Below are 16,664 nucleotides of genomic sequence, written 5' to 3'. Positions count from 1 at the left end.
CACCCAATATCAATTTCTCCTTCTCGTCTTCCATGGGACCTATGTTGACTTTAGCCACCCCCTTCCACTTCATATATTTATAAAACCTTTTGCTATCTGTATGGAAATAGTTAAAAAAGTATAAAAAAAGATAACTAGCAAATTATGTATTTAAATGAAATACAGAACAAATTAGAACAGTACCAATACTACTACAGTACTATAAAACTGTGTTTTAGTTTCTAATAGTTATCGATGGAGGAATTCATCCATGTCACGTTCTTTGGGGCGGCATGGTAGTGTAGTGGTTAGCACAGTGCTTTATAGTACAGTGTACCAGGATCAGCTCCTGCCACTGTCTGTAAGGAGCTTGTATGTTCTCTCTGTGACCACGTGGGTTTCCTCCAGGTGCTCCAGTTTCCTCCCACAGTCCAAAGATGTACTAGATGGTAGTTTACTTGATCATTGTAAATTGTCCCATAATTAGTCTAGGATTAAATCAGGGCTCAAAGGGCCGGCAGGACCTATTCTGTGGTGTAGCTCAATAAATAGATAAGTAAGCAAACAAACAAAGTCAACATAGACACCTAATGCAGATAATGGACTACCTTCATACAATACTGTTGATGATTGCATCCTACAAATCTTCACTTTCATTGTAGTGTTCAAGATAATTGGCGATACCTTCAAAGTCTTCATAGGTCCTAACTTGATGAAGTTGTGAAATCATTTCGTTTTCAATCCCGGCCCCATTTCTGGCATCTCCAAGCCTGAATGCTTGAAACTGCAGTGAGCAAAACCGTTCAGAATTGTCTTACTGCTTACTCCTTGCCAATAATCGGTGATAAAAATCGCTGCTTTTAGAACACAAACACATGCAACTGATGCTATTTAAAAACTGTTCACTCCAAGCACATGTAGTGTCTAATGGCCATGCTGTGACTGATGCTAGTTGGAAATTGATCAACAACAGTCTCCTGACCCAATTAAGCGGCATAATGTCCAAAATAAACAAAGACAATCTTGACTATTTTCTCATTAGTTTTCGTTCTTTGAGTTGTCCCAAATAAGTGGCCTCCCTGATTAACCAACGGCACAATTAACCAGAATCCACTGTATTGAGAACATGACAGATTGTGCAAATATAAACAAATATATAGTACTGAGACCAAGATAATACTGAAAATTAAGGGTAAATAATACTACGAATGAAGGATATATCTCAGCCAAACTTGTCTGCATTCCAAGTTATTAGTTAGGAGGGTTAACTGTAGTGATACACATGAAGCAGATAAGCAAGGCTAGAGGAAATCCTTTGATGTGCTTTTCAAGTGATGCTCCAGCATTTATGCTACGTCCCAGGAGGCGATCAGAAGCATTGCTTGAAAGGTGTAGCAATTATCTTTCATTATCCCGTGCTGTTCAGCGAGAGATGGGAGGCAGAGACAGAACAATTAGAATGTATAAAACTCACTGCCAATTACAACTCCATCCGAAAATAATAAGAGTAGCTTCATCAGTTGATGTTGCACCTGTGGCCATTGGCTCTGCGCTCAATTTCAGTCCAAAAGCAAAATGTTAGAAATCGGAAAAAATGTTAAAAATGACCAGGAGGTGGGTAATGTCTTTAAAGAAGGAAACAGAATTCATGTTCTAGGTTGGTGGGATTGCATAAAAAGCGAGGGAAATTTAAGAAAACATAAAAAAGACAGAGAGAGGAGCAGGTTAGGCAGCATCTATGGAGAGGAATTGGGCCAAGACCCTTCTTCAGGACTGGAAAGGATGGGGGAAGAAGGCAGAATAAGAAGGTGAGGGAAGCGAAGGAGTACAAGCTGGTAAGTAATAGGTGAGACCCAGTGAGGGGGTAGGTGAATGGGTGGGAGATGGGGGATGTAGTAAGAAGCTGTGAGGTGGTAGGTGGAAGAGATAAAGGCTGAAGTAGGAGAAATCTGACAGGAAAAGAGAGTAGACCATTGGAGAAAGGAAGGAGGAGGGACCTCAGAGGGAGGTGATAGGCAAGTGAGAATTAGAGAAGGGGCAAGAGGGAAATCAATTGTGCTTTTAAGTAAAATTGTGGCTGGTTATTTCTTGGTTTCAGTACCATTTCCCTAATCTTTGCTCATACTCTTCAATTCCCACCATCAGTAGAATCCACAGGGGGCATCATCCATCATCAAAGATCCCCACCATCTAAGCCTTGCCATCTTCTCACTGCTACAATGGGTAGGGGGTACAGAAGCCTGACCACCAAGTCAGATGAGTTGAGGCAACTTTATAGAGCCGTATAAGATGATAAGAGAGGGCAGCCAGTGTTTTTTTTTCCTCGGGGAAAAAATGGACAATAAAAGAGGACATCTGTTTATAGTGAGAGGAGAAAAGTTTAGGGGAAAAGTCAGAGATAGCTTTTTTTTACACAGAGAGTGATAGATACCTGGAACACACTGCCAAGGGTAATAGTAGGGGCTGATACAATAGGGGCATTTCATAGACTCTTAAATAGGCACATGGATGAAAGGGAAATGGAGTGTTATGGGCTGTGTAGTAGGGAATGGTTTGATTGATTATGGATAGGTTTAAATAGGCCGGCAGAACATGTTTTAGATCAGAAATTGTGGAGCCCCCATCACTGACCCCAGTCATGCCCACCAGTTACTGATCGACCAATGGGAGCAGATTAGCAGCTAGTACAGAGGCGGGTGTAGAAGCAATTTGTGAGAAGGAGACAAAAAACAAGGCCGAAAGTGACCCATTTCAAGGATCAACTTGAAGGATCAAGGATTAATTTTATTTGTCATATACATTTTCATCAAACACTATCCCATCAAACACACAAACTATCAAGAAGGCATTTTATAAAGTCATTGTACAAGCCAGACAGTGCAAGAGCTGTGGATGGTATTTTGGGAATTTACTGTGGTGCATTGCTGCAACATGTAACAAAGCACAACATCAATCAACAATTAAAGTTCAAAAAGTCCAAAGTTCAAAGTAAAATTTATTATCAGAGTACATACATGTCACCACATACAACCCTGAGGTTCTTTTCCTGTGGACATACTTAGCAAATCTATAGAACAGTAACTGTAAACAGGATCAATGGGCAACAAATTGTGTTAATGCAAAGATAAGTAAATAGCAATAAATTATGAGAGCATGAAAAAGCAAGGTAAAGAGTCCTTAAGGTGAGACCATCGGTTGGGGAACACCAGAAGTAGAATGAGTGTAGTTATCCCCTTTTGTTTAAGAGAATTATAAAGAATAATTATATAAAAATCATGTCAGAAGTATGAATATGAAATAAAGTGTACATCATATATAAATACCAGCATGACTCTATCTTCTGATAGTTAGCTGCTCCCCAATACTTTCTAAAATATTATCCCCACCTCTTACACTTTAAGTTTATACAGTAGCATTATTGAATGCTTTCTGGATAGTTTGTGTATTTAATGGTTTGTGTCTTTGATGGTATGTGTGTTTGATGATGTGTGTACGATTCTAGTGTTTGCAACTATAGTGTTTGATGATATGTGCGTTTGATGGTATGTACATTTGATGGTATATGCGTTTGAAGGAATGCGCGTATGATAGTACAGGGTTCGATGGTACTTGTGTGTACCATTGTGAATCAGATTTGTTTTGGGAGCATTTTCGAAATTTGGGAGTAATTTTCAGGACAATAAGTTAATGTGACTTGCCTGTACAGATACTGTAACTTCCACCTCCTCCTGCCCCTGTAACCAGGTTTATTGGTTTACCGTGGAATTCGGACTCTGCAAGCAAAACGATGAGATCAAGGCATATGGGGCAGGGCTGCTCTCTTCCTTCGGGGAGCTTGAGGTCTGTCGTGTTTGGGTATTCCCCGCTCTGTACATTTATCTTTCCAATCTCATCTTCACTGTACCAATTGCCTTTTTCTTTCCAGTATTGTTTGACAGATAAACCAGATATACAGCCCTTCAATCCGGAAGTGACGGCCATACAGAAGTACCCCATCACCAGTTTCCAGCCAGTCTATTATGTTGCTGAATCATTTGAGGATGCAAAGGAGAAAGTGAGGTAACCTGCGCTGTGGAGACAGAACACAGAACTTGGAACAGTTCCATGCCCCACCACTGTATAACTCTCTGATATCCCCCCATACATTCTTACAATCACCTTAAAATGATGCCCCCTTTGTATTAGCTACTCCCTCCCTGTGGAAAATTCTCTGGTTGTCCACTCAATCCATGCCTCTTATCATCTTATTTATACACCTCAATCAAGCCACCTCTCGTCCTTCTTTGCTCCGAAGACAAAGCCCTAGATCGCTCAACCCTTCATCAGAGATATCCTCTCTAATCCAGGCGACATCCTAGTAAGCTCTTCTGCACCTTCTCTAAAGCATCTATGTCCTTCTTATAATGAGGCAACCAGAAGTGAACACAGAATCTGATGGCATTTTTATTAAAATCACATAGTTGTTTAATTTGTCATTAAATTCCATAACTCCCCTCATGGGATTTGAACTGTGAGTAGTTAGTCCATGCTTTTTTATTAATAGTCAATCACTTGTTCGTTATTCCACCACCATACCCTATGTGGTGAATGGTGCTATACACAACGCAGATTGGGGGCTGCTTTGTTATGCACCTCTGCTCCATCTGTAAAGAGTGGAAATTCCTGCTGGCCAACCATTTTAATCCCAAATCCCATTCTCATTCCAACATGTCAGTCCATGGCCTCCTCTTTAGCCTTGATGAGGCCACTCTCAGAGTGGAAGAGCAACACCTCATATTTCATATTGGTAGCCTCCAACCCGATGAAATGAACATCAATTTCTCCATCTTCCAGTAACTTTTCACCACCCTCTTCCCTCTTCTTTATTCCCCACTCTGGCCTCTTATCTCTTCTCTTCGCCTGCCTTTCAGCTCCCCCTGATACCCCTCCTCCTTCCCTTTTCCCTTTCTCCCATGGTTCACTCTCCTCTCCTATCAGATTACATCTTCTCAAGCCCTTTGCTTTTCCATCTATCACTCCCCAGCTCCTTATTTCATCCACACCCCCTACTCCACCCACCTGGCTTCACCTGTCACCTTCTAGCTTGTCTTCCTTCCCTTCCTCCCACCTGCTAATTCTGGCATCTCCCCCCCCACCCCTTTCCAGTGCTGAAGAAGGGTCTTGACCCAGAACAGCCATAGATGCTGCTGGGCCAGCTGAGTTTCTCCAGTATATTATGTGTATTGCTATGCAAATGCAAGCCTTTTCAAACATACCTTGTCTGGTGGTATCAAGACTTAAACAGCAAATTTTGCCTCATCAATTTCCATAAAAGCTCAGTGAATTCAGCTAACATTTGCTTTTCCTTCCAACACAGGAAGTATGCAGCAAATATCCCTCGCCCTTTCTCTATCCATTACAACTCTTACACACAAAGTGTTGAAGTCCTGGACAGCATCAAACAGATAAATAACCTGGTCGACAACATCCATGGTAAGTGTCCACAGTAGCGTAGCAGTTGGCATAACGCTTAACACCACCAGCACACCAGCATAGCAGGTTCAATTGCCACCACCGTCTGGAAAGAGTTTGTACATTCTCCCCATAACTGCATGTGTTTCCTCCAGATGCTCTGGTTTCCTCTTACTTGCCAAAATCACACATGTTACGATTAGTACATTGTGGGCATGCTATGTTGGTGCTGGAAGCATTGTGACCTCGTGGGCTGCCTCCCTCCCCTGCCGCATCCTCAGATTGTGTTGGCCGATGCCACAAATGACACATTTTACTGCACGTTTTGATGTACATGTGACAGATCTTACATGGCATTCATACAAATCAATTTGCTACAACGGTCCATGCAAGTTCTATAAGGTAAGTGTGCAGAATAACGTGTTGCAATTGCAGAGAAAGTGCATTACAGGTAGACAATAAGGTGCAAGGTCGTAATAAGGTAGATTGTAAATCAAGTGTGTATGTTATCATACTAGAGAACCATTCAATGGTCCTACAAATAAAGTCATAGAGCACTACAGCATAGAAACAGGCCCTTTGGCCCATCTAGTCCATGCCAAACTGTTATACTGCCTTGTCCCATTGAGCCACACCTGGACCGTAGACCTCCATAATCTTCCCACGCATACATCCAAACTTCTTTTACATATTGAAATCAAACACAAGTCAACCACTTTCCACAGGCAGCTCATTTCACACTCTCACAAGCCCCCCCCCCCCCGGCTCCCCGATGTTCCCCTTAAACATTTCACCTTTCACCCTTAACCCATGACCTCTAGTTCTAGTCCCACCCAACCTCAGTGGAAAAAGCCTGCTTACCCTATCTATACCCCTCATAATTTTGTATACATCTATCAAATCTCTATTCTGAGGTTCTAACCAATTCAACCCTTCCTTATAACTCAGGTTCTCAAGACCTGGCAACATTCTTGTATTTTTTTCTGTACTCTTTCAATCTTATTGATATCTTTCCCATAGGTAGGTGACCAGGACTGAAAATTATTGTCTGCCTGCACTTCACATTCTCTGTAACTGTAATGTGATCACATAGACTACATACAAACTCTGTACAGGCAGTGGCAGAAATTGAACCCTGGTACTGTAAAGAGTTGCACTAACTGCACTACCCTTCTATGGCAGTTAATGATGGGGTGATTGGAGAAAGGAGGGTTACTGGGGTATAAAGACAATATAGGAAGGGAGAGGTGAAGCCATGGAGATGATGGCAAGAGTTGCATGTTGACAACTAAACAGTAATACAATGGATTCTGGTTGATTGGGACTCATTAACACCACTACATTTTGGCCCAATTAAGTGACTGCTCCAATTAGATGAAGTTCCATGGAAATAGTTAAAAAGGTATGAAAACACAAACTACTGTTTAACTGAGTCACAAATTATGTATTTAAATGAAATACAGAACAACTTAGAACACTACCAATACCATTTCAATACTATAAAACTGTGTATTAGTTCCTAATAGTTATCGACAGAGGAGTTCATCCAGTGTACACTGCTGCGTTCTTTTGATAGACTGTAAATGACCAAAATTAGCACAGATACCCTGTGCAGATAATGGACTGCCTTCATACAATGCTTTCAACAACTGCATCCTCCAAATCTCTATTTCCATTGTAACATTCAGGATGATTGTCGATAACTTCAAATTCTTCCTAGTTTCAAACTTGTTGAAGTAATGAAATCGTTTCATTCCCCGCACCGCCCCCCCCCCCCAGCTGTTCCTGGCATTGTCAAGCCTGAATGCTTGAAACCACAGTGAGCAAAACAGTTCTGAATTGTCTTACCAACTATCAGTGACATAAGTCACTACTTTTTGAACATCCGTGCACACAACTGATACTATTTAAAACCTGTTCACCCTAAGCACAATGTAATGTCTAATGGCCACATAAGTACACGCAATTGACGCTAGTCAGAAACTATTTGGCAACAGTCCCCTGCCCAAATTAAGTGGTCTAGTGTCCCAAATAAGTGAAGGGAATCCCGGCTACTTCCTTGATTAGATTTTGCTTTGTAAGAGTTGTCCAAAATTAACGGCTGTCCCAATTACCTGGAATCCACTGTATATTGAAAATGCTAAGCAGAAAATGCCAAATATCTGATAGATGTTGCTTCAAATTTGCAGGTGAGATGGGAATTCTCTGCCATGCACTCAAGAAGTTTGAATGAAGTGGCGCACGCTGTGGAAGGCAAGGAATAAGGGTGCAGAAATGTTCTAAAGTGCATAGACCAAGACAGGTTTATTCAAACCACTCTCCTCCCCTCTCCACACAACGTTCTGCTTCAATCTGTCTTGTCAGCTTTTTGAGTGAGGTCACCCCATCATTGACAAGCCCTCTACAGAGCTTAGACACAAGAGATCGTGCTGATGCTGGGAATCCAGAGCAACACACACAAATTGCTGGAGGAACTCAGCCAGTCAGGCAGCATTAATGAAGTAGCCACTGAGTGAAAGTTCATGATCACCTGCTGCTGTAGCCCATCCATTTCAAGGTTCAGATATCTCTGTGAAAGGGAGGAAGAGATTATGTTGTTTATAGAAGTGACATGGTATTAGAATCCTATTACAAAGTCTATTAGTCACTGCATCTTTTCCCTGTGTTTTATGCTTGCTGTAGATTCACTGTACAGATATGAATTGCTTTGAAAATGTAGATAAAATGTTTAGTTTTACAAGGGTCTTTTTTCCTCTTAAATGAAGGGTGAGTTTGTGCCTCTGTAGTGCGGCCTGCTCAGTCTTGAACCACAGGTTTAGTGGCCCTTCAGACTATCAGTCCAGTGAAGCAGATAGTCTCAGCTGGCTCGCTGTCACAATAGAGTAATTTCAGTAATCTGAAAAGAACACCTGAGCGTCTTTTGGAATAGAAGCATATTATGCAAAATGGCTCCATTTTAATCCTTTGAACTTTCCAAATCCTCCCTTCCCAACCCCCTCTCCCTCCTTGTCCCCTCCTGATGGAGTGGCCACTTTATTAGGTGAGGTACCTCCTGTTCGTGGTCTTCCACTGCTGTCGCCTATCCACTTCAAAGATCAATGTGTTTTGTGTTCAGAGCTGCTCTTCTGCACACCACTGTGGCAATGTTTGGTTACTTGAGTTACTGTCACCTTCCTGTCAGCTTGAACCAGTCTGTCCTCTTTCATTAACAAGGCATTTTCACCCACAGAACTGCCCGTTTACACCCGCTCACTGGATCTTTTTTCACACCATTCTCTTTAAACACTAGAACAGGGGTTCCCAACATTTTTTATGCCATGGGCCCCTACCATTAACTGAGGGGTATGTGGACCTCAGGTTGGGAACCTCTGTTCTAGAGACTGAAGTGCGTGAAAATCCCAGGAGATCAGATCAGCTGTTCCTGAGATGTTCAAACCACCCTTTCTGGCACCAACAATCATTCCATGGTCCGAGTCACTTAGATTGCATTTCTTCCACATTTTGATGTTTGGTCTGAACAACAACTGAACTTCTTGCCCATGTCTATGTGCTTTTATGCACTGAGTTGCCTCCACATGATTAGCTTATTAGATATTTGCATTAACAAGCAGGTGTACAAGTGTATCTAATAACTTAGTCATTGAGCGTATATGTCTGATTGAGTTTTTCTAATATAGAGTCCATGCTTATAGCATTTAGAGTTTACTTTGAAACTTGGAGTTAAGATTACAGATAAAGAGTACCCTTCCAATTTTTCTTTTCCATAAACTATATTGAACAGGGAATCAAAACTCTTATAGTTTAAAACAATCACAGACAAAAAATCTGCAGATGCTGGAAATCCAAGCAACACATACAAAAACATCGACTGTACTCTTTTCCATAGATGCTGCCTGGCCTGCAGAGTTCCTCCAGCATTTTGTGTGTGTTGTAGTTTAAACCAATATCCTCTTATTAATCCAAAATTAATAGGACTTTTCAGCTGCTGATGAACTGTGATTTACATAGCTCAATATCTTAAACAAGTGTCTGGAAAGGATGAAATAAAATTTATATTTCAAAAATGATTCCAATTATCATCTCAGGGACCATAGCTGCCAACCTAAAGATTAAAAAAAGTCTAAGTTTAAATTTAAGTTCAATTTAATTGTCATTCAACCATACCCATGAATACAGACAAATGAAATAGCATTCCTCTGGGGCCAAGGTACAAAATACAGTACTGACAGTCATTCACAGCACAACGTACATATAGCACATATCATTATGGTAGCAAAAAGTCATATAATTACAAAATAATATTAAAAATTGTAATATTAGCCCAATTAAGTAAATTAAAACATGTAAAGAAGATGGTGGAAATCTGAACACAAGAGATTCTGCAGATGCTGGAAATCCAGAGTAATGCACAAAATGCTGGAGGAACTCAACAGATCAGGCAGCATCGACGGAGACGAATAAACAGTCAATAGAAGGGTCTTGGTCCCACTGACGACTCTTTATTCCTACTGTAGATGGTGGAAATGGGAAACGTGTCATACAAATATCGGAAACGCTCACCAGACCAGGCTGCACCCATGGCAGAGAAATACACAGTTCTGTTAATCATCTGCCATCAGAAATAGGAAATATTTGTGATTCAACAGCCTTGTTTGCTTTCAGTTTTAGGGTCCTAGAGACATACATCAGGGAGACAGGTCCTTCAGACCATCTGGTTCGTGCTGACTAAGATCCCCACCTAAGCTAGTCCCATCTTGCCTGTGTTTAGCTCGTATCTAAACCTATCCCATCCATGTACCTGTCCAAGTGCTTTTTAAATATTGTTAAAGTACTCGCCTTAACCACTTCCTCAGGCAGTTTGTTCCATATACCCACCACTCTATGGGTGAAAATCTCTCTCCTACTTTTCCAACCCACCTATTACCTCCTTCCCCTTCCCCCACCATTTTTTCATTCTGGCATCTTCCCCCTTCCTTCTCATCCCTGAAGAAGGGTCTTGGCCAGAAAACGTCAACTATCTATTCATTTCCACAGAAGCTGCCGGACCTGCTGAATTCCTCCAGCATTTTATGTGAGTTGCTGTTGCTGTGTCCTCAAGTTCTTGATTCCCCAACCCTGGGAAAAAGACAGAGTTCATTCACCCTACCTATGGCCCTCATGGTTTTATACACCTCTATAAGGTCACCCCTCATTCTCCTCAATGAATAGAGTTCCAATCTGCTCAACCTCAGAATCAGGTTTACAATCACCAGCATAGGCGGTGAAATGTGTTGTCTTTGTGCTAGCAATACAATGCAATACATGATAGAGGAGGGAAACAACTGTGAATTTCAGTAAATATATATACATTAAATAGTTAAATATGTAGTGCAAAAATAGAAATTTGAAAAAGTGGTGAAGCAGTGTTCCTGGATTCAATGTCCATTCAGAAATCGGATGGCAGAGGGGAGGAAGCTGTTCCTGAATCGCTGAGTGTGTGCCTTCAGACTCCTGTACCTCCTCCCCTCCTTCCTGTTGGTAACAATGAGAAGAGGGGATGCCCTGGGTGATGTTGGTCCTTAATGGTGGATGCGATCTTTTTGAGGCGTATCTCTGTGAAGATGTCCTGGATACCACAGAGGCTGGTGCCCATGATGGAGCTAACTAAGTTTACAAGTGTTGATCCTGTGCAGTAACCACCCTCCCCACTAGATGATGATGCAGCCAGTTAGAATGCTGTCCACGATACATCTGTAGAAAGTTGCGAGTGTTTTAGGTGACATACCAAAACTCCTCAAACACCTAATGAAATATAGCTGCTGTCACATCTTCTTTGTAGCTGCATCGATATGTTGAATCCCAGATAGATTCTTGAGAGATATTGACATCCAAGAACTTGAAATTGCTCACTTTCTCCACTTCTGATCTCTCTGTGAGGACTGGTGTGTGTTCCCTCATCTTACCCTTTCTGTTAGGGCACCTCTCCCTAGAATCCATAAGTGTGTAGAACGTGCTGCCAGGGGTAGTGGTAGAGACTCATACTTACAGGGATTTAAGGCACTCTTAGATAGGCATATGGGTGAAAGTAAAATGAGGGTTATGAGCTGTGCAGGAGGGAAGAGTTAGATTGATGATGGAGTAGTCTTATGTAGATCAGTACATCGTGGGCCAAAGAGCCCATACTGTGCTGTGCAGACTGTTCTATGCTCTTTAACTCAGTCCCTTAACTCAACATCCTTCTAGATCTTCGCTGCACTCTTTCCAACTTAATAACATCCTTCCCATACCAGTGTGACCGAAACTGAATCCAGTACTCACAGTGATGTTCTGATGAAAGTGCACCAATCAAAGACATCCCTCTTGCTCTTTACACCAGTGTTGTGTGGTCTGCTACATATTAGCAGAATTTTGAGGGCTTTATTTTGAGTCAGCTGAAAATAAAATTAAATATTAAACAAGTCATTGGGTACATTTAAGGCAGAGATAGATAGGTCCTTGATTAGCCAGGGCATCAAAGGGTATGGAGAGAAGGCAGGGGAGAGGGAATGACTGGAAGAATTGGATCAGCCCATGATTGAATGGTGGAGTAGACACGATGGGCTGAATAGCCTACTTCTGCTCCTATGTCTTTGGTGTTATGGTCTTAGGAAATTACTTGGCATTTCATCATCATCATCATCAGGTGCCGTGCCCAGTTTGAGCTTTGACCGCCATGGCCTACACACTCCTGTTTCGGGTCAAGTGCATCAATTCTCTGGCTGCTGTCTTCATCATCATTTGCCTTTGCCTTCCTCTTGCTTTCTTCCCTTCAATCTTTCCTATAATTACTGTGCATTCTAACTCCTCTTTCCTAATCATATGTCCAATGAAGTTACGTTGCCTTTTCATGATCTCAACATTATTTCCCTTTTTGTACTTGCTCTGTTCATGACATCCTCGTTAGATATTCATTTTGTCCATGATATTCTTTGCATCCTCCTCAAAATCCACATCTCTGTTGCTTCAATTCATTTCCTCATGTTACTAGATATTATCCAACATTCTGATCCATATAACATAACTGGATAAATGTAACATTTCAGTACTCTGGGGCGGGTTGTCATGCCTAGTTTAGTGTTGGTCAGTATACTCTTCATTCTCGTAAAGGTATCTTTTGCCATCCCTATTCTTCTTTTGATGTCCATGTCACACCGGGCATCTGATGTCACCCAGCTTCCTAAGTAGCAAAAGTTCTGTACTTGTTTTATTTTTTTCTCAATTTATTCTCAGCCTGCAGATAGGATTCTCCTTCTTTTTGGATATCACCATACATTCTGTCTTTTTGCAATTGATAGATAGACCCAATTTTGCACTTTCTTCAACAACTATATCAATTAAGCTTTGTAGTTCTTCCTCCGTACTTGCAATTAACAAAGTGTCACCTGTATATTTGAAATTATTGATGTTTTCACCGCCAACTTTGATTCCCAAGATATCTCTTATTTTTTGTAATATTGTTTCACTGTACACATTAAACAAATCAGGGGAGAAAACACACCCTTGTCTAACGCCTCTTTTGATTTTCGTAAACTCACTCACTTCTCCATCTATTCTTACAGCGGCAGTTTGTTCCCAGTACAGATTTCTGATTAGGCGGAGGGCTTTCGAATCTAGATCTAGAGTTTCCTGTAATATTTCAAATAACTTATTGTGCTTCACTTTATCAAATGCTTTTGTGTAGTCGATAAAACAAACAAATCTTTTTGCACTTGAATAGCTTGTTCTGATAGTATCCTTAACATCAATATTGTGTCTCTTGTACCTTTGTCTTTCACAAAACCACATTGTTCTTTACCTATTTCAGCTTGTATCTTACCTTTAGCTCTTGTCATCAAAATTCTTAGAAGTATCTTGGTGATATGACTCACTAAACTTATGTTCCTATGTAATTCACATTCAATTGCTCCAGGTTTCTTAGGAAGAGTGATAAATACTGATATTTTCATCTCTTCTGGTATTATTCCAGTCTCATAAATGTCATTGAATAAATCAGTAAGTTTTTCAATACCATAACCTTCAAGAGCGATAATTTGTTCTATTACTAATTCATCAGGACCTGCTGCCTTGGCGTTTGGGGGCCGCATAGTTTAGATCTTGGGCCAAAAATTAGATTCCACTTGTTTTGTAAAAAGGTAAATAGGTAAATCTATCGTGTGAGTCAAGTGATTTTCAAATGTTAATTTTTTATTGGTTTTAAGATCTTAAAATCAATGTAGTGCACTGTACGTACAATCTAATTTAAATTACTTTAAGGGTTTAAGTACAATTAGTTCTACAAAGGTTCTGCTGTTACATTATAAATTTTCATAGTTTATCGTAAATATTGTTTCATTTTCAGGAATTTGATGGTTAAGCCTCAAGGGCCACTAAAAGTCTACATGTCCATAAGACATGGGAGCAGAATTAGGCCATTCAGCCCATCAAGTCTGCTTCACTCGCCCATCATGGCAGATTTATTATCCCTCTCAACCTCAATCTCCTGCCTTCTCCCTGTAGATCTTTCCTCCCTTACTAATCAAGAACATGTTAACCTTTTAAATATACCCAATGACTTGACCTCCTCAGCCGTCTGTAGCATTGAATCCCACAGATTCACCAGCCTCAGGCTACATGGCAGGTAAGACAGCATCCACAGACAATCAGGTACACGGCAGGTAAGACAGCATCCACAGACAATCAGGTACACGGCAGGTAAACAGCATCCCCAGACAATCAGGTACACGGCAGGTAAGACAGCATCCACAGACAATCAGGTACACGGCAGGTAAACAGCATCCCCAGACAATCAGGTACACGGCAGGTAAGACAGCATCCACAGACAATCAGGTACACGGCAGGTAAGACAGCATCCACAGACAATCAGGTACACGGCAGGTAAGACAGCATCCACAGACAATCAGGTACACGGCAGGTAAACAGCATCCCCAGACAATCAGGTACACGGCAGGTAAGACAGCATCCACAGACAATCTGGTACACGGCAGGTAAGACAGCATCCACAGACAATCTGGTACACGGCAGGCAGGACAGCATCTGCAGACAGACAAGCTGTTAACACTTTGGGTCTGTGACCCGTCATCATAATTGACCTCCTAAGTGTGTCTTCTAAAGACATTATCTGATAGATCGCTCTTTTACTGTTGTTTCCAGAATGGAGATAAAACATTGGAGGGCTATGTAGGAGGGATGTGTTAGATGCGTTATTGAGTAGGTTAAATGGTTAGCACACATTATGGGCTGAAGGGCCTATACTGTGCTGTACTGTTCTGTGTTCCATGTTCTAAACCAGACCACATGTTTTCCAGAATGTCCCAACTTGTCAAAACTAAAGAACATAGCATCTAACATCTGAGACTGAAGTGTCATGCAAATGCAAAAAGGGTACTATTGTCAGATTCTGATTATTTGTCATCTCCCACCCAACCCTGAAATGTCTATATATTGCATATATTCTAACAATGTACATAAGAAATAAGCAACATACATCAAAGTTGCTGGTGAACGCAGCAGGCCAGGCAGCATCTATAGGAAGAGGCGCAGTCGACGTTTCAGGCCGAGACCCTTCGTCAGGACTAACTGAAGGAAGAGTGAGTAAGGGATTTGAAAGCTGGAGGGGGAGGGGGAGATGCAAAATGATAGGAGAAGACAGGAGGGGGAGGGATAGAGCCGAGAGCTGGACAGGTGATAGGCAGAAGGGGATACGAGAGGATCATGGGACAGGAGGTCCGGGAAGAAAGACGGGGGGGGGTGACCCAGAGGATGGGCAAGAGGTATATTCAGAGGGACAGAGGGAGAAAAAGGAGAGTGAGAGAAAGAATGTGTGCATTAAAAAGAGTAACAGATGGGGTACGAGGGGGAGGTGGGGCCTAGCGGAAGTTAGAGAAGTCAAGCCTCTCAATTTGGACCTTCTGAGGATCCCAGGTACTCACATTTTATTGACTCTGCCTCTCGCCGCTTCTCCCGTCAAGCTCTGAAGGCGACTCTCTCCGCCATGAGGAGGTACTTGGTGTCCCTATCCCAGACCCTTCCACACCTTCGGGACACTTTCTTCGCCGTCTGTAATGGTCCTACCCGCTATTTCATCCTCCGTCGGATCCACGCCTGCAATCGCCGTTTCTTTGACTTTGTCATGTTAGGCAAAGATCGCAAGATCTTACATCTACGGACTCCAGAGCCTGCCGGCCCCGACGCTAGCAGGCATGAACTTTCGGTTGCGGCCCCTGCCGTTGGTCTCGGCGGCTCCAACACCTCAGGACATATTCAAAACCCGGACTCCAGCAACGACCATGGACACCTTCACAGCGATCGCGCAACCACCAACTGCGACTCCAGCCTTGAACTCCAGGCCGGGTCTTTATGTGCTGCTGTTGTGACTCCCGTCTCCCCTTCCCCCACCACCACTCCGCAGCCCCGTCTTCCTCAGATCCCACCGTCAGCTCCTGGGTCCTCAGAGGCTCCATCTTCCTCTCACCCCAACCCTCCCCTCTCCATTGACACCCCCAGCCTCCCCCCTCCCCCCTCTGATCCCAGCTCTCATCCGTGCCGGGTCTTTACCATCCCCTCCGACCTTCAACTGTCGGAGGCAGAACGCTCTGTTCTCAGTAAGAGCCTCACGTTTGTCCCCCTTCGCCCACACCTCAGCGAGTTCCGTGTTTGCCATGATGCGGAACTTTTCTTCCGCCGTCTCCGTCTCCGAGCCTACTTCTTCGGCAAGGACTCTTCCACCCCCACCGATGACCCCTTCTCCCGTCTTCAACCCTCCTCTTCTTCATCGACACCCCGCTCTGGTCTTCTGCCTGCTCTGGATCTCTTTATTGCCAACTGCCGACTGGACATCAACCGTCTCGACTTCACCGCACCTTGTCCCCATTCCAACCTCACTCCTTCGGAACGCTCTGCTCTCCACTCCCTCCGCACTAATCCTAACATTATTATTAAACCCGCTGATAAGGGGGGTGCAGTTGTAGTCTGGCGTACTGACCTCTACCTTGCCGAGGCACAGCGACAACTCGCGGATACCTCCTCTTATTTACCCCTCGATCGTGACCTCACTAAGGACCACTAGGCCATTGTCTCCCACACCATCAACGACTTTATCCGCTCAGGGGATCTCCCATCCACTGCTACCAACCTTATAGTTCCCACACCCCGCACTTCCCGTTTCTACCTCCTACCCAAGATCCACAAACCTGCCTGTCCTGGCCGACCTATTGTCT

General features: G+C 42.7%; 1 protein-coding gene across 4 annotated transcripts in view; it reads left to right on the top strand.

Annotated features, from left to right (window-relative positions):
* pah (phenylalanine hydroxylase) overlaps window positions 1-14,966 on the top strand; it is a 94,288-nt gene extending 79,322 nt beyond the window's left edge. For 2 of the 4 annotated variants that reach the window (XM_063057650.1, XM_063057649.1), the window contains 4 exons: window positions 3,724-3,819; window positions 3,905-4,038; window positions 5,336-5,451; window positions 7,620-14,966. In XM_063057650.1, the coding sequence (XP_062913720.1) occupies window positions 3,724-3,819; window positions 3,905-4,038; window positions 5,336-5,451; window positions 7,620-7,663 (390 nt within the window). In that variant the 3' untranslated portion in view covers window positions 7,664-14,966. The remainder of the gene's footprint in view (window positions 1-3,723; window positions 3,820-3,904; window positions 4,039-5,335; window positions 5,452-7,619) is intronic. The other 2 variants (XR_010019153.1, XR_010019152.1) reach the window with 2 other exon arrangements.
* Window positions 14,967-16,664: the final 1,698 nt, after the last annotated feature.

The sequence above is a fragment of the Mobula hypostoma genome, chromosome 9, assembly GCF_963921235.1.
Source record: "Mobula hypostoma chromosome 9, sMobHyp1.1, whole genome shotgun sequence".
Classification (NCBI taxonomy): Eukaryota; Metazoa; Chordata; class Chondrichthyes; order Myliobatiformes; family Myliobatidae; genus Mobula; species Mobula hypostoma.
Note: the sequence above shows the minus strand (reverse complement) of the source record. Positions and strands in the feature narration are given on the sequence as shown.